Source organism: Micromys minutus (assembly GCF_963924665.1).
Source record: "Micromys minutus genome assembly, chromosome: 2".
NCBI lineage: Eukaryota > Metazoa > Chordata > Mammalia > Rodentia > Muridae > Micromys > Micromys minutus.
Window position 1 is genome coordinate 85,730,973 of NC_137971.1, and position 25,803 is coordinate 85,756,775.

At 42.5% G+C, this 25,803-nt stretch overlaps 1 protein-coding gene across 1 annotated transcript in view; it reads right to left on the bottom strand.

Moving 5' to 3' along the window:
* Nucleotides 1-17,450: 17,450 nt before the first annotated feature.
* LOC308417685 (polyadenylate-binding protein 1-like) overlaps nt 17,451-25,803 on the bottom strand; it is a gene marked incomplete at its 5' end in the record, with an annotated part of 29,524 nt that continues 21,171 nt past the window's right edge. The window contains 2 exon segments of the mRNA XM_080913021.1: nt 17,451-18,036; nt 18,038-18,680. Coding sequence (XP_080769147.1) covers nt 17,647-18,036; nt 18,038-18,680 — 1,033 coding nt within the window. The 3' untranslated portion in view covers nt 17,451-17,646.

The window sequence follows — 25,803 nt, forward strand, 5'->3', positions numbered from 1 at the left end:
GTCCCAGTGAGAAACCCTGTTTGAAAACACAAGGTGGGCAGTGCCTGGGGAGCACCTGAGGTTGACCTCTGACCTCTGTGTGCACATCCATGTACGTGGATGCACACGCACACAAACATACACGTAAGCTTGATGAATTAATTAATTTAATTAAAAACCAGGCAGAAGCTATATTATCATTTTGTCATATCACCACTGATGGCCTAGACTTAGAAATCATACAGAGCTGGGCGTGTAAGTCAGTGGTAGACATTTGCTAAGCATACACAAAGTTCTGGGTTCAGTCCCCAGCATGCATGCATGCAAACACAGACACACACACACACACACACACACACACACACACACACACACATACACACTCACTCACTCATACACATTCCATAATATTCCTTCCTTCCAAGTTACAAATTTGCTGATTCAAGAAAATGGATGGTAGACCCCATCTTTCGAAGGGAACACACAATGTCATGGTATCATCCAAAAAAAACATTAGACAGAAGAAAGTCACAGTGATGGTCTTTGGAAAATAGCCTCTGTCACACAGTTCTGTGGCCTGTCCTCTAGCACGGTCTCGTCTGTTTGATGTATACATTTCAAGAAAGTTGTGTATTCTTTTGCTCTTTTGAAACTGAAGTTTTGTTTATGTTCCTTCTCGTTTGTCTCCTCTACATTAAAAAAAAAAAAAAAAAAGTTCCAAAATTTCTCAGCATGTCACAATCTACATGGGAGTTTCCCCTCCTGCAGTAAAAGAGACCTCAGAGCCATAATTTCCAAGAATGTGACTATCTAAAATACAAGAGTCTCCACTTAAGAAAGACTCTGAATGGATTACAGCTTTGCTCTGGCTGCATGTGCTGAAATATTCCAACATTGCCCCACAATCCATGCCAGAGGAGAGAAACACACCAGAGAGAGGAGGATGGGGGAGGGGGGTGAGACTGGTGAGGATCAGACCAGACTGACCCTAGCAGGGCCTCTAGCACCCCATAAGCTCCTAGAACATCTAGGTCAGCAGGCGACTCAGAGATCCATGGGTAACCACAGTGTCAGTGTTTAGTGAGGTCCAGTGGACAGTAGTTCCCTAACATCAGTAGAGCTGATCTCAGGGCCCTGACACAGCCTGGGTCAGACTTCACCTCCTTGTAAACTCATGCACATCACTGCAACCTGAGTCTCCTCCTACTTGATTTCAAGAGGGAGGTGCAGGTTTTGACCAAGCTCCCCTGGGGAATGCCTACAAACTCCAGGCAATTCTCCAGCTCTTTCCACTCGCCAGCTCTCCATGTTGTAAAGTCTTATGTCCAAACACCTACTCCTAGAATCCAACTTGCCTGAACTGGCCTCTCCGCCCTAGCATGAGGCTGTGCAGACTGAGCTGCTTCCCTTTGTGATAACCCACGCTGGGCTGAGACTCAACAATCTGTTAGTAAACAGTTGGAGAGAGTTACAACACGGAACCTCACGGAACCTCACAAGCATATCCCTTTGTTAAGATTCCCTGGGTCCTAGAGTGAACCCCCACATTCTTTTCTGCTGTGACCAGACATGAAGCAAGGCCAACCGCCTCCCCAAAATGGAAATTTTCTTGATTTCCCCCAAATCCTGAGGTTTGGGGAAAGGAGGTGGCAACTTCGCCACACCCCAGTCTAAGGCTTTCTTTTTCTGTTTTAGGACTAATCTTCTTCCAGGTGGCCTGAGAACAGAAGTGTCCATTTTATAAAAACATCTAACTTCTAAAGGATACCAGAGCAGGCATTCAGACACAGAACACAACATTTGTGATACAATCCCCAATAGAGTCAGCTAGGGTTTGTTTTTTTTTTTTTTTTATTCCTTTTCAAACAGGAGTCTGTGATCAGGGTCTCGCTGTTTCCCAGTCAAGTGCATTTCCCTGCTCCCATGACTAAAGGATGACTTACCCACTAGAAAATTTCTAAAAGTGAGAGATAACAGATTATTTAAATACATACTTGGAAAATAATTTCTACTCCAAAAAGGAACCTGTCCTGCGTTAACCTGATACAGCCTAGAGTCTCCTGAGAAGAGGGAACCTCAGTTGAAGAATTACCATCTATAGACTGACCCATGACCATGTCTATGAGGAGTTTGTCTTCATTGATGGTTGATGTGGGAGAGCCCAGTTCATTGTGGGTGGCACCATCCCTACGACATAGAACTGAGATGTTTAAGGAAGCTAGACAAGTCAATAAATAGCATTCACCCACAGTTTCTGATTCAGGTTCCTATATTGAGTTCCTGCCTCAATAACGAATTGTGATCTGGAAGTGTAAGCTAAAAAACAAAAAAACAAAAAAAAAAAAAAAACAAAAAACAAAAACAAAAACAAAACAAAACAAAACAAAAAACTCCCTAAGATGCTCTTGGTCAGAGTGTTTTTATCACAGCAACAAAAGGAAACTAGACCAGAGCCATTTGAGAGTCAGCAACTGACTAACCTAATCTTGCAAAGTAAAAAGTACAGATTTTTAGAACCAAATTATCAGATCAGCCTCATTCCAAATTCAGGTTTGGTTTGTTTATATGCTTTGTGTTTTTCTTATGGCTGAAAATGGAACCCAGCCAGTACAGTACTTGCCCAGCACAAAGTCCTGGGTTCAACCCACAGCAGGAAAAACACTGGCTATGTGTTGGTTCACACCTGTCGTCCCAGAACTTGGGAAGTAGAAGCAGGAAGGTTAGGAGTTCATAGCTTGCAGCTAGCTTAGTCTTCAAAAAAAAATATCAAAACAAATAGACAAGCATGGTGGTGCCTTTAATGCCAAAGTCAGGAGGGAGAGGTAGGCATATCTCTGTGAATTCAAGGCCAGCCTGGTCTACAAAACAAGTTCCAGGTCAACCAAGGCTAAATTGTGAGACCTTGCCTCAAAAAGAAAATCAAAGTTTTTTTTTAAAAATGTAATTTGCGTGAGCTTTTTTAGTTTGGATGATGGATATGTGCATAGAATATTATTTCCTGCTAAAAGTATAAAATGTAATGCAAAGCTTCCGGCTTTTCATTTTTAATGCCAACCCTAACTGTATATAAGTTCAATACGTTTATAGACTTTGGGTAGTTAATTTTGCTATGTAATACTTTTATTTAATCATGATTTTTAATAATAAAGAATATTATTCCTACAGGAAGCACTTCTTTAGACACTTCCTCTTTTAGAAGACAAAACCATTTGCAAATTATACATGAAAGGGCTACTTTGTTTCACTTTCTCCATCAAAGGGATCCAAAAACCTTATTTTTAATTCACATTATTTGTAATTGGGGTGGGCAAACACATACATGTTCATTCAGGTCCAGAAACAGACAGTAAACCCCTTAGAGCTGGAGTTACAAGCAGTTGTGAGCCTTCTGACATGGAAGCTAGGAACTGAACACAGATTGTCTGCGACAACACAGTACGGGCTCCTAATCACTGAACCATCGATCTAGATCCAGATTCAAATACCTTCAGGTCCAGTCTCACCCGCCTATGCCTTGTTCCATCTTTCTGGACAGAGAAAAGTGGGGTTCTGTGGACATCATAATGCAAATGACCCCAGTAGAAAGTAGGAAAGCTAAAGCGTAGGATCCTGGCTACTCTAGATGTGTTGGCTCTTGCTGTCCTGTCAGACCATACTTGATCTGAAAGGAAATGTTCCAGATCACAAAAACACACGGTGTGCAGACTGGCCCAGCATGGGGCCAATTGCTCTCATTCAGCTGGAGATTAAACCGGACAAACAATAGAGCCACTTTCAAAGTGGACTTCCTTCTGCAAGACCAGAAGGAAACATTGGGACATAAGCTCTTAGGAGACACCTGCGGTGAGCAGATGCTGTGCCAAGGAGTGTAAAGAATTAGGAAAGGGAGGACTTGGGAGTCATCACATGGACTGTCCGTCTCATAAACGTTTGCCCTTGGGTCCTCTGTGCCTGGCTTTGTGCTAAGAGACAGGCAAATGACTATCAATAAATCAGAGGCTCCTGCCTGCCTGAGCCTCACTTTGTAGCAAAAGAGAGAAACAAAAACACTTAGAATTTGCATTCCTGTGATTCAGACAAACAGCATATCCTAATTAAAATATCTATGGCCACACTGAGGGCATGTAAGTCTGAGCACAGTGGGGGTCTGAACTGGCTGTCATTTCCTGGTTCTATCAACCTTATAGTCTGGAAGACCAGGACACCTAGTGTGACCTCCTCCAGACCTTTGGTGTAGTTCACTACCCTCAGGTCATTTTACCCTGGAATGGCTATGCCTTTGAGTTTCAGAGAGTGGGAACACCCACTGTCAACAGGCAGTGACGCAGAGCACCTGCTGACTTTGGCAAACAGCTTAACTCAGAAGCCTGGTATAGTTTCTGGAAAACAAAAAACAAAACAAGTTACATCAGACTTACCCTGGAGTCTCGCAAGGAAGCTAAAGAATGCTGTCTTTAGTGTGTGTGTGTGTGTGTGTGTGTGTGTGTGTGTGTGTGTGTGACCACTGTGATCTGGGCTCATGTAATGTGACAGAACTCAGCAAAGAGCAAAGTGGGATAAACATCTCCACAGTCCTTTCCCAGGCTACCCAACAGAGTCCTCAGAAAAGGGCATAGCATGTATTTGGTGGTTCAAGGCAGAGTTTCTCTGTGTAACCCTGGCTGTCCTGGGATTTGCTCTGTAGAGCAGGTTAGCCTCAAACTCACAGAGATCCATCTGCCTCTGCCTCCTGGGCAGGGATTAAAGGTTTGTGCCACCACTACCCAGCAAGAATATAAAGAATATATTTTAACCCTTTAGACACCACGAAAAAGATTATATGATAAGTGTGTGTATCACCTTATTTAGCCATTCCACAAAGTACATATATTCAAAAACACCATTTGTACATGTTGTATATGAGAAAGATAATTTTGAGCTCCATGCCCACATGGTTTATATCTTCAAAGTCAGCTGAATACAGATGGGAAATTTGGAGGGAAGACAACAAACAAACAAACAAAGTAGGCATGGTGGCTCATGTCTGGAACCCCAGCCTTTGGGACACTGGGAGTGGGGGTGGGTGGGGTTAAAGGCAGCCAGGGTTACACAGTAAATTCATGTGAGAAGAGATTTGGCTTAGCAAAGCCTGCCTTGCTAAGAAAAAGGAAATAAAAAAAGGAAGGAAGGGAGGGAGGGAGGGAGAGGGAAGGAGAAAGGGAGGAAAAGAGGGGGGATGGGAAGGAGGGAGAAAAGGATGGACAGAGGGAGAAAAGAAAAAAAATTAACTTCATGTATATTGAATATGTACAGATAATCATGTTTCTATTCCTAAGCAACAGAGTCTAGCAACTACTTATGTAATATCTATGCCTAAAGGTGACTTCAAATTAAAAACCCATAAAAGTTTTATTTTAGCATTTTATGTAAAAGGCTGGAATATGTTTGAAGATGCCATGGTGAAACCCATTACATCTTATGCTAGCTTAAACATTCGGTAAATAAATAGGACAGGGCCATCCAAAGATTTACATCTGTCTGAAAAAGTCTTGAACTAAAAGTCTGTGGATACCAAGGGAAAATTGTATATTCAAAAGTTATTTCTCAGTTACTTGAATCAGGGAAAAAAAAAAAACGTGTTAATCCCCTGCCTCCGTTGCCTTCTCATTCCCTCTCTCCTTCTCCAGCCTTTCTAACGTTCCGGCAGCACAGTCTCCTACCATGGAGCCACCGCCTCATCTCACCTCTGTCTCTGCCTCTCCATGGACACAGCTTCCTTTTCAAAATCATACTTTATTGGGGCTCAGCAGTTCAGAGCACAAACTGCTCCAGAAAAGGATCGGAGTTAGTTCCTAGAACCCGTTTCGGATGGCTTACACTCTCTGTAAGCTCCTGGGGATATGGCTCTCTTCTTGGGACTCCGCAGACATCTGCAATCTTGTGCACAAACTCACAAGCATGCACACATAATTTAAAAATACGTAAATATTTTTATATTGTTGTGGGTTGACCTGGTGCTGCTCTGCATTCAAATGCTAAACCCTGGCCGGGCCCCGGGATCTGGTTGCAGTCCAGAGAAGCACATTCTCACGTACACCAAATGATGTTTGCTCATCAGTGTTCTCTCCTTAAGTCAACAGCTGACAGCTAATTACTGGGAGGAGTAGAGGTAGACAGGGCTTTGGTTCTTGGGCTAGGGGTGCAGGTAGGGACCATGAGGCAGAGAGAGAGAGAGAGAGAGAGAGAGAGAGAGAGAGAGAGAGAGAGAGAGAGAGAGAGAGAGAGAGAGAGATGAAAGAAGATGGATAACTGGGAAAGCCTGGTGGAGTGAACCCAGCACAGACAGGACAGACAGCTATTGGCAAGTAACTTGGGGAGTGGATCTGGGAAATGGACAGTCTAGCATAGAAATGGAGTTTAGGGGTAAATGACCCAGTAATTGTGCTAAAGCTGATTAAATAAATCAATAGGACTCTGCAATTACTGGGAGGCTGGCCAGGTCATAATGACAATCAAGAGAGTTATTACATATCCAATAACATTATATTACATTTTGTTTATTTATTTTGTGTACATGGCAGGTCAGAGGCATGATCTGGAAGACTGGGTTCTCTTCTTCAACCACACAGGTCATAGGGATCAGACTCAGGTATTCCGGCTTCGAGGCCTTTACCCTCTGAGCCTTCTTGCTGGCCCAGTACATAGTCTGCTCCGTATCTTTCTATATCTCTTGCCAAACCTCACAAACAAAAATATAACACACAGCAGAAGACAAGAATATCCAATTATCCCTTTGGTAGGACCCTTACGAGGCCAGTTTAAAAAAAAAACACACATTCTTTAATAATTAATGGGCAAGAAATCAAATTTGGAGGCAGAGGTCAGCAGTAGACATGTTAGACAAAACCATTTCCTTCAATGCTTTCCAGGATCCTCAGGACCACCATCCTTACACATGAGAAATTTGGCTCAGGGTCACAGGATCCCACAGAAACAGGCACACCAACCCAGAGGCCAAATTCAGTACAGTAAAGTCAACTGACTCATTCTCATTAGGCTTCAGGAAACCAGCTAACACCTGGAGTCTGAACACTCCACATCTGGAGAACCAGATCAAGAGGCAGGGTGGGGAAGGCAGGCATCACCTGACAAGACAGACCTTGGAAACCAGGTGTTCTGACTCACATCCTTAATCACAGCTGAGGCAAGAGGGAAGTTGAGAGTTCTAGGTTGACCTGGAACTGCATAGTGAGTTCCAGGCCAGCTTAGTCACATACATGAGACCCAGCCCCAAAAAGCAAAGGAAAAGGAAGAGACAGACAGTCCTTGGAAACAAGAAAATCTAGCTTAAAATTCCAAGTCAGCCATTTACATGAATCAATTACTTAATTTTCTCTTAGTCTTAGTTTCCACAGTAATACAATACAGATAAAAATTAAAGCTTCTACGCATCGGTAAGCATGGAACCTGGCCTTGGACAAAGACATGTCCCATTGCAATAGACATAGCCCACTGTAGGAAACTACAACTGGTCAAAATGCAGAGTTGTGGAGCTCTGCCTATAGACATAGGGAGTCCCCGCCTTTAGAACTATAACAGATCTGCACCAAAGGCTCAGGGATCATAGAGGAAGATATGGTGGAAAGTGTAAAAACAGGAGGGGCAAGGAGTTTCCTAGCAGTGTCAGAGATGCCTCACCCACGGAGTCTTAGCAACATAGCTGCCTAAGAAGACCTGAACGAGGAAAACACAAGTAAACATGCTAACATAGGAGAAAGAGAGTCCATGAGGCTTCCAGAGTTAGACAAAGAACTACAGGCAACTGAGGATTTCAGAGGGCAGGAGAGAGAGTCTTCCTGGGGGAAGAGCTACAAATTGGTTATCCAGTGCTGAGTGGTCAGTCCTGAAAGTAACGTTATAGAGACTGGGCAGGCTGTGTTCATAGATTTAGGACTGCATATACAAATATCTAACAACAATTAAAGAAACAGAGGCCAAGAATTTGAGAGAGAGCTAAGGAGTGGGTACAAGGGAGAGGGTAGAGAGAGAAAAAGAAATGAGGAAAAAGACTTATTTTAATTCCAAAACAATTTTTTTCTTGTTTGTAAATATATGTATATTTTTTTTGTTTTCTTTATTTCTTGGACTTCATACAGTCTGTGAGTTGTTTCTGGGGGAGTGCAAGCCTCTGGGGTTAGCATCCCACTATCAGTGACTGCATATTATGTCTGTTTTTTTGTGACTGGGTTATCTCACTCAGGATGATATTCTCTAGATGCAGCCATTTTCTTAAGACTTTGGTTAAGTCATTGTTTCTGGTGGCTGAGTAGTATTCCATTGTGTATATGTACCACAATTTTTGTATCCATTCATCTTCTGAAGGACATCTGGGTTCCTTCCAGCTTCTGGCTATTATAAATAGAGCCGCTATGAACATTGTGGTGCATATATCTTTGTTGTGTACTAAGGTGTCTCTGGGGTATATGCCCAGAAGTGGAATAACTGGGTCTTCAGGTAGTACTATGTCCAATTTTCTGAGGTATCACCAGACAGATTTCCAGAGTGGTTGTATTAGCTTGCAACCCCACCAACAGTGGAGAAGTGTTCCTCTTTCTCCACAGCCTCGCCAGCATCTGCTGTCATCTGAGTTTTGGATCTTGGCCAATCTGACTGGTGTGAGGTGGAATCTCAGGGTTGTTTTGATTTGCATTTCCCTGATGGCTAAGGATGTTGAGCTCTTCCTCAGATGTTTCTCAGCCATTCGGTGTTCCTCAACTGAAAACGTTTTGTTTAGCTCTGTACCCCATTTTTTAATAGGGTTATTTGATTCTCTGGTGTCTAGCTTTTTGAGTTCCTTGTACACCTTGGATATTAGGCCTCTATCTGATGTGGTGTTGATAAAGATCTTTTCCCATTCTGTTGGTTGCCGTTTTGTTTTCTTGACGATGTCTTTAGCCTTACAGAAACTTTGCAATCTCATTAGGTCCCATTTGTTAATCTTTGACCTTAGAGCTTGAGCCATTGGTGTTTTGTTCAGGAAATTTTCTCCTGTACCTATGTATTCTAAGGTTTTCCCTACTTTCTCATCTAATAGTTTCAGTGTATCTGGTTTAATGTGGAGATCTTTGATCCACTTACACTTGAGCTTTGTACAAGGAGATAAGAACAGGTCTATTTTCATTCTTTTGCATGCTGAGTGCCAGTTGGACCAGCACCATTTGTTGAATAGGCTGTCCTTTTTCCATTGAATGTTTACTGCTCCTTTGTCAAAAATCAGGTGACCATATACATGAGGGCTCATTTCTGGATCTTCTATTCTATTCCATTGATCCACATGCCTATTTCTGTACCAGTACCATGCAGTTTTCAGCACAATTGCCTTGTAATATAGCTTGAGGTCAGGGATAGTGATTCCCGCAGATGTTTTTTTGTTGTTGAGGATGGATTTCGCTATTCTAGGTCTTTTGTTATTCCATATGAAATTGCACATTGATCTTTCCAATTCCATGAAGAACTGGGTTGGAATTTTGATGGGGATTGCATTGAATCTGTAGATTGCTTTTGGTAGGATGGCCATTTTTAAGATGTTGATTTTTCCAATCCATGAGCATGGGAGATCTTTCCATTTTCTGAGATCCTCCTCAATTTCTTTCTTTAGAGGTTTGAAGTTCTTGTCATACAGGTCCTTCACTTGCTTAGTTAGAGTCACACCAAGGTATTTCATAGTTTTTGTAATGATTGTGAAGGGTACGTTTTCCCTAATTTCTTTCTCCACATGTTTGTCCTTTGAGTACAGGAAGGCTACTGTTTTGTTTGAGTTAATTTTGTATCCAGCCACTTTGCTGAACTTGTTTATCAGCTGTAGGAGTTCTCGGGTGGAATTTTTGGGGTCACTCAAGTACACTATCATGTCATCGGCAAAGAGTGATATTTTTATCTCTTCCTTTCCGATTTGTATCCCCTTGATCTCCTTTTGCTGTCTAATTGCTCCAGCCAGGACTTCCAGTACTATGTTGAATAGGTAGGGGGAGAGTGGGCAGCCTTGTCGAGTCCCTGATTTTAGTGGGATTGCTTCAAGTTTCTCGCCATTAAGTTTGATGTTGGCTGTTGGTTTGCTGTATATTGCTTTTATTATGTTTAAGTATGGACCTTAGATTCCTGTTCTTTCCAGGACTTTTAACATGAAGGGGTGTTGGATTTTGTCGAATGCTTTCTCAGCGTCTAGTGAGATGACCATGTGATTTTGGTCTTTGAGTTTGTTTATATGGTGGATTACGTTGATGGATTTCCTTATGTTAAACCATCCCTGCATCCCAGGGATGAAGCCTACTTGGTCATGATGAATGATCGTTTTGATGTGTTCTTGGATTCGGTTTGCAAGGATTTTGTTGAGTATTTTTGCATCAATGTTCATAAGTGAGATTGGTCTGAAGTTCTCTTTCCTTGTAGGGTCTTTGTATGGTTTAGGTACGAGGGTTATTGTAGCCTCAAAAAATGAGTTGGGTAATATTTCATCTGATTCTATGTTTTGGAATAGTTTGGCGAGTATTAGTGTTATATCCTCAATAAAAGTCTGATAAAATTCTGCACTGAACCCGTCTGGACCTGGGCTTTTTTTGGTTGGGAGGCTTTTGATGACTTCTTCTATTTCTTTAGGTGTTATAGGGTTATTTAGATGGTTTACTTGGTCCTGGTTTAACTTTGGGACCTTGTATCTGTCTAGGAATTCATCCATTTCCTCCAGATTTTCCAATTTTGTGGAGTATAAGTTTTTGTAGTAGGATCTGATGATTTCTTGAATTTCCTCAGTTTCAGTTGTTATGTCACCACTTTCCTTTCTGATTTTGTTAATTTGGATACTCTCTCTTTGCCCTCTAGTTAGTCTGGCTAGGGGTTTATCAATCTTGTTGATTTTCTCAAAGAACCAACTCTTGGTTTTGTTGATTTTTTTCAATGGTTCTTTTTGTTTCTATTTGGTCTATTTCTGCCCTAATTTTGATTATTTCTTGCCGTCTACTCTTTTTGGGTATATCTGCTTCCTTTTGTTCTAGGGCTTTTAGCTGTGCTGTCAGGTTGCTGATGTGAGCTCTCTCCAGTTTCTTTTTGGAAGCACTTAGGGCTATGAGTTTTCCTCTCAATACTGCTTTCATTGCATCCCATAGGTTTGGGTATGTTGTGTTTTCGTTTTCGTTGAATTCTAGAAAATCCTTAATTTCTTTCTTTATTTCTTCTTTGACCCTGCTGTCCTTTAACAGAGCATTGTTTAGTTTCCATGTGTATGTGGGCTTTTTGTTGTCTTTGTTGTTGTTAAAGACCAGCCGTAGACCATGGTGATCTGAGAGGATGCATGGGAGTATTTCAATCTTCTTATATCGATGGAGACTCGTTCTATGTCCAATTATGTGGTCAATTTTCGAGAAGGCGCCATGGGGTGGTGAGAAGAAGGTGTATTCTTTTACTTTGGGATAGTATGTTCTGTATATATCTATTAATTCTAGTTGGTTCAAAGTCTTTGCTAGTTTTGCAGTGTCCTTGTTCAGTTTCTGTTTCCCTGATCTGTCCATTGGTGAAAGTGGGGTATTAAAGTCTCCCACTATTATTGTGTAGGGTGAAATGTATTTTTTGAGCTTTAGTAGGGTTTCTTTTATGAATGTGGGTGATTTTTTTATTTGGAGCATATATGTTAAGGATTGAGAGTTCCTCCTGACAGATTTCCCCGGTAATGAGTAAAAAGTGTCCTTCCTTATCTTTTTTGATAACTTTTGGTTGGAAATTTACTTTATTCGATATTAGAATAGCCACTCCAGCTTGCTTCTTGGAGCTGTTTGCTTGGAAGTTTTTTTCCCACCCTTTTACTCTGAGATAGTGTCTGTCTTTGTCTCTGAGATGAGTTTCCTGTATGCAGCAAAAGGCTGGATTTTGTTTATGTATCCAGTCTGATAGTCTATGTCTCTTTATTGGGGAGTTGAGACCATTTATGTTAATAGATATCAAGGAATAGTTGTTTCTGTTTCCTGCTATTATTGCTTTTTTGGGTTGAGTTGTGTCTGTGTTTTTTTTTTTTTTTTCTTCTTTTAGTTTTCTTGTTTAGGAGTTTTCTTGTTCTTACTAGGCTGTATTTTCCCTCATTGTATTGGGTTTTCCACCTATAATTCGTTGTAGTGCTGGGTTTGTGGTCAGATATTTTGATTTGTCTTGAAATATCTTCGTCTCTCCATCGATGGTGATTGATAGTTTTGCTGGGTATAGCAGCTTGGGCTGGCACTTGTGCTCTCTTAAGGAGTGCATGATGTCTGTCCAGACTCTTCTAGCTTTCATAGTCTCTGTTGAGAAATCGGGTGTGAGTCTGATTGGTCTGCCTTTATATGTTACCTGACCTTTTTCCCTTACTGCTTTTAGTATTCTTTCTTTACTTTGGGCGCTTGATGTTTTTACTATTATGTGTCGGGAGGTATTTCTTTTCTGGTCCAACCTATTTGGAGTTCTGAAGGCTTCTTTTATGCTCGTGGTCATCTCATTCTTGAGGGTAGGGAAGTTTTCTTCTATGATTTTGTTGAAGATATTTACTGTGCCCCTTAGTTGATACTCTTCTCCCTCTTCTATTCCTATTATCCTTAGGTTCGGTCTTCTTATTGTGTCTTGGATTTCCTGGACATTTTGGGTTAGGAGCTTTTTGTTTTTTGCATCTTCTCTGGCTGTTTTGTCTATGTTTGCAATGTTGTCTTCTGCCCCCGAGATTCTCTCTTCGATCTCTTGTAATCTATTGGAAATGCTTGCTTCTGTGACTCCTGATTTTTTTTTTTTTTTTTTTTTTTTTTGTTGTTCTGACTCTAGGGTTATCTCTTTTAGTGTTTTCTTTATTGTGTCAATCTCTGTTTTAATTTCCCTCTTCCATTCCTTTATTTCTTTGGTTCTGTTTTCCTCTAGTTCTTTGAGTTCTTTGAGTGTTTTTCTTGTTTCTTCTTTAAAAGCTTCTGAATCTTTTTGCTTTTCCTCCCTTTCTTGTTTAATTAACTCTATCAGCGTCTTGAGGCATGATTTCAGGTCTGTGTCTTCTTTTTCTGGAGTGTTTGGAATTCCGATGTTTGCTGTTATGGGAGAGCTGGGCTCTGGTGTTGCTAGATTGCCTTGGTTCCCTTGGGATATACTCTTTCTCTTTCCTCTTGCCATTTTGTTGTCAGTGATATGTTCTTACCTTTCCCTTGTATCTGGTCTGTGTCCCTGGTTCTCCACTGGTTGAGGTGTCAGATGGGTCGGGCCCTGTTTTATGCCTCAGAGTCGTCGGGTGTGAGCAGAAGTTTCAACGTTCTGTTTCTGTTTGCTGGATCAGGCACAGTTGCTCAGCCTCTATGAGCCGCCGTTCCGCCTGGCAGGTAGGCCAGGCTCCGCTCCCAAAACAATTTTTAAATGAAAATAATTTCAAAACAATTTTAAATGAAGGAAGAGACCATGGTCAAAGTGCATTACATGTAAGTATGACAATGTCAAATGGCACCAATTATTTTCTGCAACTACTGTATATAAATTAAAATATAAAGTTCAACCTACCTTACAGACTACAAATATAATCCATGCCATGTATGCAAACACAACCCATAAAATCCGCACAGTCTGCATCAAACCCCACAGTATATGGTGGTAGCTCGGAGAAAGTAGTATAGTACTTGTTACCTAATTTATATTTTCTGTCTTTGTTGTTAGGTGGAAAAACTGAAGCAAGGGTGGGGAGATGGCTTGGAAGATAACAAGCCCACCGTGCAAGCCTGCCATGGTGAGTTTGAGCCTCAGAATCCACATACGAACAGAAGGGATCAATTCCGTATGTTCTGACATACACGCATGCTCATGCACATACACATGCACACATATGCACACACACAACAAATTAAATTTTAGGAAGAGAAGCAAATTGAATCAAGTTTGACAAGAAAAACAACCCAACAAATATTCAGCCCACTGCCCATCTGGGAATGTCGGAGACAGGAGATACAGAACAGGCCCAGTACCTCAGGGCTTAGTTCTGGTGCAGACTTGTCCTTGAATTCCAGGAAACAATTCTGTCAGTAAACGCCTTGCTTGTCTCAAGATGCCTTGGGATTCTAGGCCTGCCTGTGCACATGCACCGTAAGTAAATAAATGTAAATAAATTAATAATTTAACAGACACATAAGTGAATATGTAAAGAAATGAGCTCAGTTAACTAATTCCAGAAGTGTACACTTTGTGTGTGTGTGTGTTCAAAACTTTATGCTGAAGCTGATAAAGAGTTTGCCTGCCTACCCACACGCTCCAGATCCATAGACTCAACTGGCTACAGAGAAAAAGCCAGGCATGGTAACACATATCTATAATCCCAGCAGTTGGGAGGCTGAGGCAGGGTGATCTTGAGTTGAATTGTCTCCATTTCCTGGCTATTGTGAATGAATATGACTTAGCAGGAATGTTGATTTCTGTTGGGCATATGTCATGGACTGGTATAGATGACTCAGATTGTAGAATTATGTTTAGCTTTTTGAGGGTCTCCACACTGATTTTCAGAGTGGCTGTACCATTTTGCAAACTCACCAACAATGAATAATGGGCTCCCTATTGCTTGTGTCCTCTTCAGCATCACTGTCTGCTGTTTCGTTGATCTTAGACACTCTGGCTGGGATAAGTAAAACCCCAAGTTATTTTGATTTGTATTTCTCCGATTACTAGGCATGATGTATATTTTTTGAGGTATTTCTTAGCCATTTTTTCTCTACTTTTGAGAACTCTCTGTTCAGGTCACAGGCCCATTCTTTGAATAAATACTTTGGTTTTGTTAGTTTTTTGCTTCTTCTGATTTTTTTGTTTTTGTTTTTTTCAGTTCTTCATATATTCTTAATATTAATCCTCCGTCAGACAGATGTTACACTGGAAAGATCCCCATTCTGTGCACACTTCTTGAGCTGTGCACAGGAGTTTGAGTTTTCCAATGTCCACTCATAAAACTGATTGTTGACCTTAATTCTTGAGCAACTGGAGTCCCATTGAGATTGCTTTTTAATGACTACACTGTACATGGTACTTACTGCCCATGTTTTTTTTTCTCCCTAGATGTTTGGTGTCTAGGGTTTGGCCCATTTGGAGTCTGTTTGTGTGCAAGGTGATAGACACAATTCTAACTTCATTCTTCCACATGTGGATATCCAGTTTTCCCAGCACTATCTGTTGAAGATACTGTCTATTCTCCAGTGGCTTTTTCTTTTGTTTGTTATTTGGCATCTTTGTCAAACATTAGATGGCTGCACAGGATGTTACATCACATAGGTGAGCAAGGAAATGGCTAAAGAAATGGCCAGCAAGAGACTAATGCTACCCTCTGAATAGGGTACAGTTCAGTTCTGGGGTGCAACATTTCCATCTCTCTACATCACTGCAGCCCTAATCAGTCAATCTTTGCAGACTCTCCCTCACAGAGGTCAGAGGACAACTAGAGAGAATGGGTAGCCTTTATCTACCACTGCGGATGCCAGGGATTAATCTTGGTTTGTCAGGCCTGGCAGCACCTGCCTTTACCCACTGAGCTATTTTGCTGGCCAGATCAATACCCATGGAGCTATCTTGCTAGTCTGGTCAACAGCCTCCTTGTAATTTCCTCCATATTGAAAGGTCTGCTGGCTAGCTTACATCAACTTGACATACATACATAAATACACTTTAGTCATTTGGGAAGAACAAACCACCAGACTGGTCTGTGGGCAAATCTGTGGTATGTCTTCTTAGTTGTTAATTCTTGGAGGCAGGGGCTTTTCTCCAGGTCAATATATGGTGCGTAGCTCGTAGTAAGTGATATAAGTAGATATCGCTTACTTATTAATTTATATTTTTGTGGGTGCAGCGGAACTTTATTGATGGTATTCAAGAGAGTAGGGAGGGCTCCCTAGGCCCCTATTATTATGGGGGTCTGGGATGGAAAGTGTGAGGGAGATGCTCAGTGTTGGGGGCCGAGTTGGGATGAGACTCCTCAGCAACTGATGGCCTCTCTCTTGCTCTCAGTGTCCTTGCTGGGGGAGGTGGTCCAGGGTTTCTTACTCCTTAGAGGATGCCTCAGCAGATAGAGATGCTTCCTGGCCCGACCTTGATAACCTGAGTTTGGCTCCCGAATCCCAAAGTACAAGGAGAGAAATAAGTCTGAAAGCTCTTCTCCAACTTCCACCTACTGCAGTGACTCTTACATAATGGCTAAAGAAAGAATTCAACACATGTAAGTCAAATGAACCCTTTTCTCCTGAAGTTGCTTTGGTCATGGTATGGTCATCAGAGCAATAGTGACCCTAACTAGGGCATCCTGTTTCAAAAAAAAAAAAAAAATTAAGAAAGAGAGCTCTTTTTTCCTGTTGATTCACTGGTCTGACGAGTCCCAAGAGGCCTTCCCATATGTGCCAATGTGTCACTTCTGAATCCCTGCCTTGTCATCTCTAAATAAGACCTTTAGACCAGCAAAACCTAAAGTGGTGGCAGCAAGAAAAAAAAAATTCCCAGTGGATTACAAAAAGCAGTAGTTAGAAATAAACTCATCTCCATCTTTGATTCCTGGACCCATGAAAACTAGTGATGAGAAATACAACAGTATGTGAGAGTCTAATTTAGAACATATGTGACATCCTAGAGGACAGTGCTCCAACACTGTAAGGTGCTCCAACCAACCTTCACTGTCACTGAAAAGTCAGCCCAGCACTGTCCCAGACAGCTGCTGCGAGGAGGTGGGGAAACTCGGCAAGCCCAGTGGATTCCATGAGTATAAGGCCTTTGCCACACTTCACTCATTGTGAGCCCCGTCATCAGAAGCAGTGTTCTGTCAGCAACACCGGCACATCCCTAAACAGTGGTTTCAGAGGAGCTACTATGAACTGCAGCCAAAGTGTTTAGTCCAGTGGGAATAAATTCTGTCCCTCCGTGAGAGAAGGCTATTTGTAAGCAGCTTCTCACTGGTTAGCTAAGTCGTGTGCCTCTGGGTGGATGTTCACTTCTGGCCTCCTGTGGAACAGCAGTGATCGGAAATCCATGTAGCTGAGCCTCTGAACAACTTATGGGCCCTTCTGTTTATCGGCCCAAGAGCAGGAAAAGATAAGGGAACAGGTCACCTGCTTATTGAGCCAACTCTTAGAGATGTTACTGTTTAATAACCATCCACATCTTCCTGCTCTTTACTAACTCATAGATGTCTGCCCACAGACTGCTTTCTCAGACCCCCCCACCCCCGTTACTTCTTTTTTTTTTTTTACTGTTTAAGGAATTTTTATTAAAGCAAGAATTTTATAATCCAAATTACGTTTCCTTGCTCAGTCGTCAGCTCTGCTCCTTAGAACAGAACTGACGTCCCAAGCTATTCCACAGTAAAGAATTACAAAATTAAAGAAAGGAATGCTTTAAATTTTTGTACTTTGCTGAAAATTCTTTTCCCAGGGTCTATAAAACATTAATTTGTTTTTATATTTTACTATTTTTTTGTATTTTTTGTTGTTTTACATCAAGTAATCTAGGACTAGCACTGTTTGCTAGACCTGGCATTTGCTCGGTACATAAGGTTCAAAGTTTCCTTTCCTTTTTTTATTTATTTTATATTTTGCAATGTTTTTTTTCATAATATTTAAATTTTTCGATGTTTAAGATATTTTTCTTCGGTGAAGCACGAGTTTCTGTTCGTGGTCCCCGATCAATTTAGACAGTTGGAACACCAGTGGCACTGTTCCCTGCTTTCTGAGCAGCCTCCTTTTCTTGGTGGGCTTGTAGTACAGCCACAGCTTCATCGACCTTTGAGCGGAGAGACTCTGGAGACCCGAGCATGTGAAGTAACTCCGAGTTGTCAATCTCCAGCAGCATGCCAGTGATTTTGCCAGCAAGAGAAGGGTGCATGGCTTGGATGAGAGGAAACAGCCGTTCACCCAACATTTGCTTTTGCTCTTGTGGGGGCGCAGATGCCAACATGGAAGCAGTTAAAGGTTCTTGACCTTGGACATGAACAGCAGGCTGTTGCATGGTAACTTGTGGCTGTGCGTTAAGATGTTGCTGGGGATCGCGGACTCCCGCGGCGTATTTATACTGGGGAACGGGCGCGGACAGCAGGAGTGGCTGCAGCAGCAGCAGCTGCAGGACGAGGACCCATTGTCTGTGTTGATGTGTTAGCAGCACGTTGTGTTGACATGACTCGTGGAACCTGTGAGGAAGCTGGTCTCATCGTACTGAATGGTGGTCTAGGAGCAGCTGGGCGGATAGCACCGGGCATATTCTGGAATGGATGAGGTCTGACACCCTGAGTCCAGCGGGGACTTGGTCTTAGCTGAGCGATTTGGCTGGGAGGATAGTACGCAGCACGGTTCTGAGTCTGTGGGATAGCTGCCATAAAGTAACCTGAAGGAGGTGCTGGCTGGTAGGGGTTGATCACGGGGTTGGGCACAGCTCGAACACTCGCCATCCTCTGCATATACTGGTTAGTGAGGTGAGCCTGGCGCTCTTCTTTGCGCTGAGCTAAAGCTACATAGAGTGGCTTTGTGGCCACAATTCTACCATTCATCTCTGTAACTGCTTTAGTGGCTTCTTCAGGGGACGAGAAGCACACAAAGCCAAACCCTTTGCTGCGACCGCCCTCCATCATTACTTTTGCACTGGTGATTGTACCAAATGGAGAAAACTCTTTCCGGAGACGCTCATCATCAATAACGTCATCAAGGTTCTTCACATACCCCCAGTTACTTCTATTGTCCAATCATAAGCCATGGCTGTCCAACCAAGCTGTTAGCTACTAGCCACAATTCAATATAGATCCATATTGCAACTTAGAGGACTTCCTTCACCTCTGTCATTCAAAGCCACTTCTGGGTAATGGCATGAATATTCTTATACAGAAATGCCTTGAAACAGGCCCTAGGGTCTCTCCTCACCATCTAACCTGTTATAAAAAACTAGTAGGAGACCACAGATGCAACCAGGGGAGGAGGCATTGGTACGCTTTGCTTATGAAATTACTTATACATTCAGGACTTAAAAGGAGCCTGATTTATGTGCAGCATTTCCAGTTAATGATGGAATGCTGTTGTAAATGGCCAACTTGATGCCTTGAAGGACCAGACAGCACCCAGTTCATAATGGAAAACTTAAATCCCGTAATAACTTGGTGACTTGTGGTCAAGCATCAACGGTCATTCTTCAGAACACATCTGCCATAGACAGTTACCATCATTACAGGACACACATAAGAGAAAGCGAGCCCACAAAGACGTCCACACACTGTAAAATGAACAACTAGGGTATCTGGAAATTTGTTTGGAGGGAGGGCAGATGCTTGGCTGGTTGTTTGGGTTGGGTTGAGTTTTGGTTTTTGTGTGTGTGTGTGTGTGTGTATGTGTGTGTGTGTGTGTGTGTTTAGGGTCTCATGTGGGTATCCCTAAACTTACTATGTAGCTGAGGCTGGCCCTAACATCCTGACCCTTCTGCCTCCTTCTCCCATGCTCTGGGCTTATAACCCTGTGCCAGCCATGCCCATATTGAGAGTAAGGATTTGAATCCACCATCCACTATAGCTTGTCATTATCCTACGATAGTCTTGGATCATAACTGCCATGTAAAGGCACACCAGCCTCTTGAGAAAATACGTGTGGATTAGTTATCAAAAAGGAGCTGTTTCCACACGTGAAGGAGCACAGTGCTAAACTAATAGATATCGCCCGTGCAAACCTTGTTCTTAACAAGATTGGTGCTTCCCTTTTGAGTGGGACTCAGATGAACAGATTTAATTATAATACAGCCTTATGGAAGACAAGAAGAGAAAAAAAATCAAGTCCTATAAAAAGATATGAATGGAGCAGGGTATGGTGGCCCATGCCTCTAAATTCAATCACTTGGGAGACAGAGGCAGGCTGATGTCTGGGACTTGGAGGCCAGCCTCCTCTACAGTGAGTTCCAGAACAGCCAAGGCTATAAACAGAGAACTCCTGTCTGATGGAGGCCCGGAGAGGGAAACCAACAACAACAAAAAGAATATGTGGATGGTATGGGAGTTAGTCTTCTCTCTGGGTGTGGTGAACACTTTTAATCCCAGCACTCAGGAGACAAAGTCAGGCAGATCTCTACGAGTTCAAGGCCAGCCTGATTGACCAAAACAGATCCTTTCAAAAAATAAGAAGGGGTGATTTTCTGAGAGGAAATTATATTAGCATTGGTATAAGAAGGTCCAGTAGGAAGCAGGTAAATTGGGCAAATGGCGGAGGTGAGAAGAGTAAATGCGGTAAGTACCAAGAAAAGAGCAAGTGCCAAGGCCCTGACATGGCCGTCCGCACCAAAAGCATGGCCCTTAGAAGGCAAAAAAGAGAGGGGGGTGAGGTTAGGTGATTAAGCTGTGCTTGTCCGGAGGACAACAGTCACTGACATTTCAAGGACAAAGTCAGTGTCACAATGTCATGGTTTATGATGCCTCTGTGGCTACCAGGGTTGTAGCAAATGGATGTGGAGGGAAATGGATGATTTGATAGATCACTGATCAAATTGGCCACTGCCCATGGTGGCTCACATCTATAATGCCAGGCACTTGGGCGGCTGAGAGTGGGGAAGCACTGTAAGTTCAAGGCCAGCCTGGGTTACACAGTGAGTTCCACGACAGCCAAGGCTCCATAAGGAGACCTTACTTCAATTAATTAATTAATTAATTAATTAATGGACAAATAGCTGGTATGTACTTTTTAAGCACTTGAAGTAGAAGATCAAATTCTATCAGTGAATTAATGGTATTTTAGTTTGCAAAATACAACCTGGGAGATGGAATCTGGTTGCTAGAACTTGGCATTTCCCAGGTGTTCTTGAGGTCTATAGAGATAGAAAACTGGAGTCAGCCATGTCCCAGTTTTTCCAAGTGCCAGGTGGCAATGGTACTTCTCTGGCCTCACTAGAACAGCCCCTGGGAGGATTTCTGGAATAGAAAAGAAAAAAATATATTTGTAGTTTTCCACAGTTTCTTAGAGTGCTCCTAGAAGTTGAGACCAAACTCCTTGGAAGTAGAAGAGCAGATAGTCTTCAACTGTTTCAGCAGAGTTGTGAGGTGTATCCATCACAGATGCATCCAGCTGAGAAAGGCAAGAAAACACTCAGAGCCACAAACACTGGCATAGCCAACGGGTTCTTGGTAAGCGTTGTACATTAGAATTGGCAGAGGCTTAGATCTGGTCATCAGAAATTCCAGAGTGAGCTAAGCAACAGGGACTGATTTGAAAAATTCCACTAGCTGTTCTAGTGGGAAGCTTAGAGTTTACTGGTGAAAAAGATAACGATTCTGTGGTGTGTGTGTGTGTGTGTGTGCGTGTGTGTGTGTGTGTGTGTGTGTGTGTGTATGTAGATTTACATGCATGAATGTGTGCATGCATTTAGAGGTCATAGATCAACATCAATTGTCTTATTCAATTATTCTTTGCCTTGTTTCTTTAGACAGGGCCTCTCACTGAACCTAGAACTCTCTGATTTAGCTAGACTGGCTGGCCAGTAAACTCCAGGAATCTTCCTGTCTTGTCTCTCCAGAGCTAAGATTATAGGTACACACTGTCCGTCTAGCTTTGTGCATGAGTAATAAGGATTCAAATTCAGGTCCTGGTGCTTTGGTAGCCAGTACTTTGCCAATGGAGCCATCTCCCTGGCCAAATACTTTTCTCTTTGGAAAACAAAAACACACAAAAAGAAATGAGCGACCTGGAACAGCATAGTTGTTGACAGGCATCACTGGGGAGTCAGGATCCCCCCCCCCCCCGTATATGTTCCTCGCCACTCTGAGCTTTCAACTTTCCTGATCTTGATCACAGGACAGCTGCTGCTACAAGCACTGTGTTGAAGTCCCACGCTGGAAGAAGGTAGCAACAGCAGAAGCTGCTCCTCGCTGATTGTTGCCATTTTGTGCAGAGATGGAAACCCGCATGGACGGAGTCTACCAGCTTCCCAAGCTGTGCCACGCAGTCACCCCACTGGAGTCTGGGAGACTGTACACGCTGCGGCCTCTGTAGCAGGCAGGGGAGGAGGAGGCAGTTGTAAACATTCCTGACTGAGCCAATATACACTGTCAGCCAAGAACATGGGGATTACGGTTTAAAGAAAATATAAAAATAATGCTTTAATTGTAAGACATAATATCTGGGAGGGCTTTCATCCCAGCCTCAATCTGAACCACTTTATTTCCCATTTATACGACTCTATCTAAGCCCCAAATCCCCGCTACTTTTTCTGAGGTTGTATCAATTGGTTAATACAGCTGCCTCTTCAAATCCTGCATTTTCATTTGAGTAGAAAAGCAGCAGTCATTAGCCTCAGCTTGGAGAATGGAATTACCACAAAATCCTCCCCACAAAGTCCTGGCCTCTTTCTCTCTCATGGTCTCCAAAATAAATTTTCATCTCTCTGCTGACCCGAAGTTCACATTCAATTATTTACTGCCAAGGGTTTGAGTTACTGCAAATGTGCCCCCTGGGTCTAACCCAGTTGAGTTCATTATCAACAGCCCCCAGCATGATCTCAACTTTGGGAATTACTCCTCTCCCAGTCTCCATGCAGGAATGAAGACTCATAATTTCCAGCTTCTTCCTGGACAAGAATATCTTGATATCCCCGGAGTCAATGCACCTCAGGATGCCACTGTGGCCTCATAATGCTCCTCCCCCCCCCAACCCCTGTATTCACTTCTGTATCAGTTACCTTCCTCATCCTGTGAAGAAACACCATGGCCAGTGCAGTTTATACAAGAAAGTTGATTTGGTCTCATGGTTCCAAAGGTACAATAGTCTGTCGTGGTAGGGAGACATGACAGGGAACAGAGAGAGCACCCTGGGAATGTTACGAGGCTTCCAAACCTCAAAGCTGGCCCACATTGACACACTTCCTTCAGCAAAGCCACACTTTCTAAGCACACCCAAACAGCACCACCAACTGTGGACTAAATATTCGAACATCTGAATCTATAAGGAACATTCGCATTTCAATTTCTATACCTCCTTAAGTAAACAGTAAGACTTAAGTGAGTCGTGAGTCTCTTTTTTTGATTTTTGAGACAGGGTCTCACAGGGTAGCCTTGGCTGTCTGGAAGCTCTCTGTGTAGACCAGCCTGGACTCAAACTCATAATCTGGGCTCCCAGCTTCTCTTAATTTTACATATATTTAAACAGTGAAATTTTTCCCGTTTTACCACATAGGTGCTCTCTAATCTGTTCCTCTCTCCTTCAACAGTTCCAGACTCCACCCATCTTCTATCTGGACCACGTAGCAAAAATGAATTCAATGTCCTGAAGGTACCCGACCCATTTCCAGGGGCAGGAAACAAGCCAGCAGACTTGGGCATCAAGAGTAAGGAGGAGTGGGTGGAGAGAGTGTCCACTTGGTAGAAGGCTTACTTAAGAGGCACAACGCATTGGCTTGGTTCCCAGGGCCACATAAATAACACATAATAGTGTAAGCCTGGAACCCAACACTTGGGAGTTGGAGGTATGGAGATCAGAAGTTCAAGTTTAAACTACCTTCGCTGCATAACAAGTTCAAGGCCACCTGGCCTGCATCAAACCCTGGATCCAAATAGACTAAGAATTAACAAGAGCTGAAGGTATAGCTCAGAACTGGAACAATTGCCTATCACAAGACTGAAAATAAGAGCTGAGAATAAGAGTTCAATTTATTTTTCTTCCTCAACTACATAAGGAGTTTGAGGAAAGCCTGGGCGACATGAAACCCTGTCTCAAAAAAAGAAAAAAAAAAAATGATGAGCTGGAAGCTAAGCATTATTTGCTCTGCTTTCTGTTCATCCATAAATATTCCTTAATAACGACCGAAGAGAATTAAGGCACAGATGTCTAGCAGAACATAAGGGAGTTGAATCTGGATGCTGGTGAGATGAGACAGCTAAGTGGTTAAGAATACATTCTTGTGGATGACTCAGGTTCAATTTCCAGCACCCACAAAGCAGTTCCAAACTGTCTGACATAATTCCCAGGTGCTCCTCTTCTGGCACCCGCAGGCACCTCGTTCACAGACATGCATTTAAGCAACATATAAAATATAAACAACAAATTCTCTTTTTGAAAAAAGAATTTAAGTCTTGTTCACTGGGCATGCGTAAGTTCACTCCCCATTAACTGTGATGATTTAAGAATAAAATAAAAGTATAACTTAGGAGCCAAGCATGGCGGTATGTACTTTTAATCTCAGCATCGAAGAGACTCGCAGATCACTGAGTTCAAGGCTAGCCTGGTCTATATAGCCAGTTACACATCAGCCAGGGCTAGAGAAAAACCTCAAAAGGAAAAAAAAGACTTAATAATAATAATAAAGTGTGTAGAGCTGGTGAAGATGCTCACTGACAGTACTGGTGGCCTGAACTCAATGTCCAGACCTTCATAGGGGAAGAAGAGAACCAACTCCCAAAGATTGACCTCTGACCTCCGTACACGTGTATGCGCGCTCTCTCGCTCTCTCTCTCTCTCTCTCTCTCTCACTCACACACACACACCACATATACCAAACAAACAAACAAAAATGTAATAAAATAAAATGGGGACTAGAGAGACAACTAAGAGGTTAAGAACACTGACTGTTCTCTCTGAGGATGTGGGTTTAATTCTCAGCACCCACAGGGCAGCTCACAGTCATCCCTAACTCCAGTCCCAGGGAGATCCAACACCCTTTCCTGACTTCTTCAGGCACTACAGGCACATGATACAGACATATTCAGGCAAACACACACACATACATACACACACACACACACACACACACACACACACACAATTTTTAAATGTAATCTAAAGTGTATACATTTAAAAAACACATGCAACATAGAGCAAACTCCGCGGATGGTTCTGTTAAATCCATTCTCTCTCATTTTTAAAGCTTTGTCTACTTGTGTATTTTATGTATGAGTGCTCTGTCTTCATGTATGTCTGCATACCTGAAGAGGGCACCAGACCCCATGATGGTTGTGAGCCACCATATCGTTTCTGGGATTTGAACTTGGGACTTCTGGAAGAGCAGCCAGTGCTCTTAACTACTGAGCCATCTCTAAGCCGGAATCCACTCTCTCTCTTGTCGTGGGTTGATGGGAGTCTACTTGGCATTCTTCCTTAAACTAAGTGGAGACGAAATCAACTGCACAGACTTTTCATAGAAATCCTCTGGTTTTCTTTTTCCCATGATAGGTAGCATTTTAACTTTGCCTCTGCAATTGCTGACTTCTTTCTCCTCCTCCTCTTCTGTCTCCTCCTCCTCCTCCTTCCCCTCCTCCTCTTCTTTCTCCTCCTCTTCCTCTTTTCTTCTTTCAGTATTAAGAATCAAACCCAAGGCCTCTCACAAGCTAGGGAAACACTACCAGAGCTTCACCTCCCAGCTCTATTTTTACATTTTGATTGAAAGCAATGGCAACAGTAACAACAACAAGAGGTCAAGTATAATGACTCACACCTTGAACCCCTGCACTTGGGAGGCAGAGGAAGGAGGATCACTCAGAGTTCAAGACCAACCTGGACCATACTAAATGGTCCTCATCGAATCACAGGCCAGCTTATGATACAGGATGGACTATATCCTGTAACACAGGCTACATCCTGTGGCACAGGCTACAGGATAAGACTCTAGCTCACCAATAAAGTAAAATGACTGTGAATAATAGGAAACCAAGGGAGTCCTGGCTGAAAAGCATCTTGGCTCCCTTTTGTAAATATATGGTTAAGAGGTTGGTGAGTCACAAGATTCAATTTAATTCAACAATTTTTTTTATTGAGTATCTACCATGTGCAAGGTATTGGGGTCAGGGCCAAAATTCCAGAGGTAGAAACGTCAAGGACAGTGTAACTTGATCTCATTAAA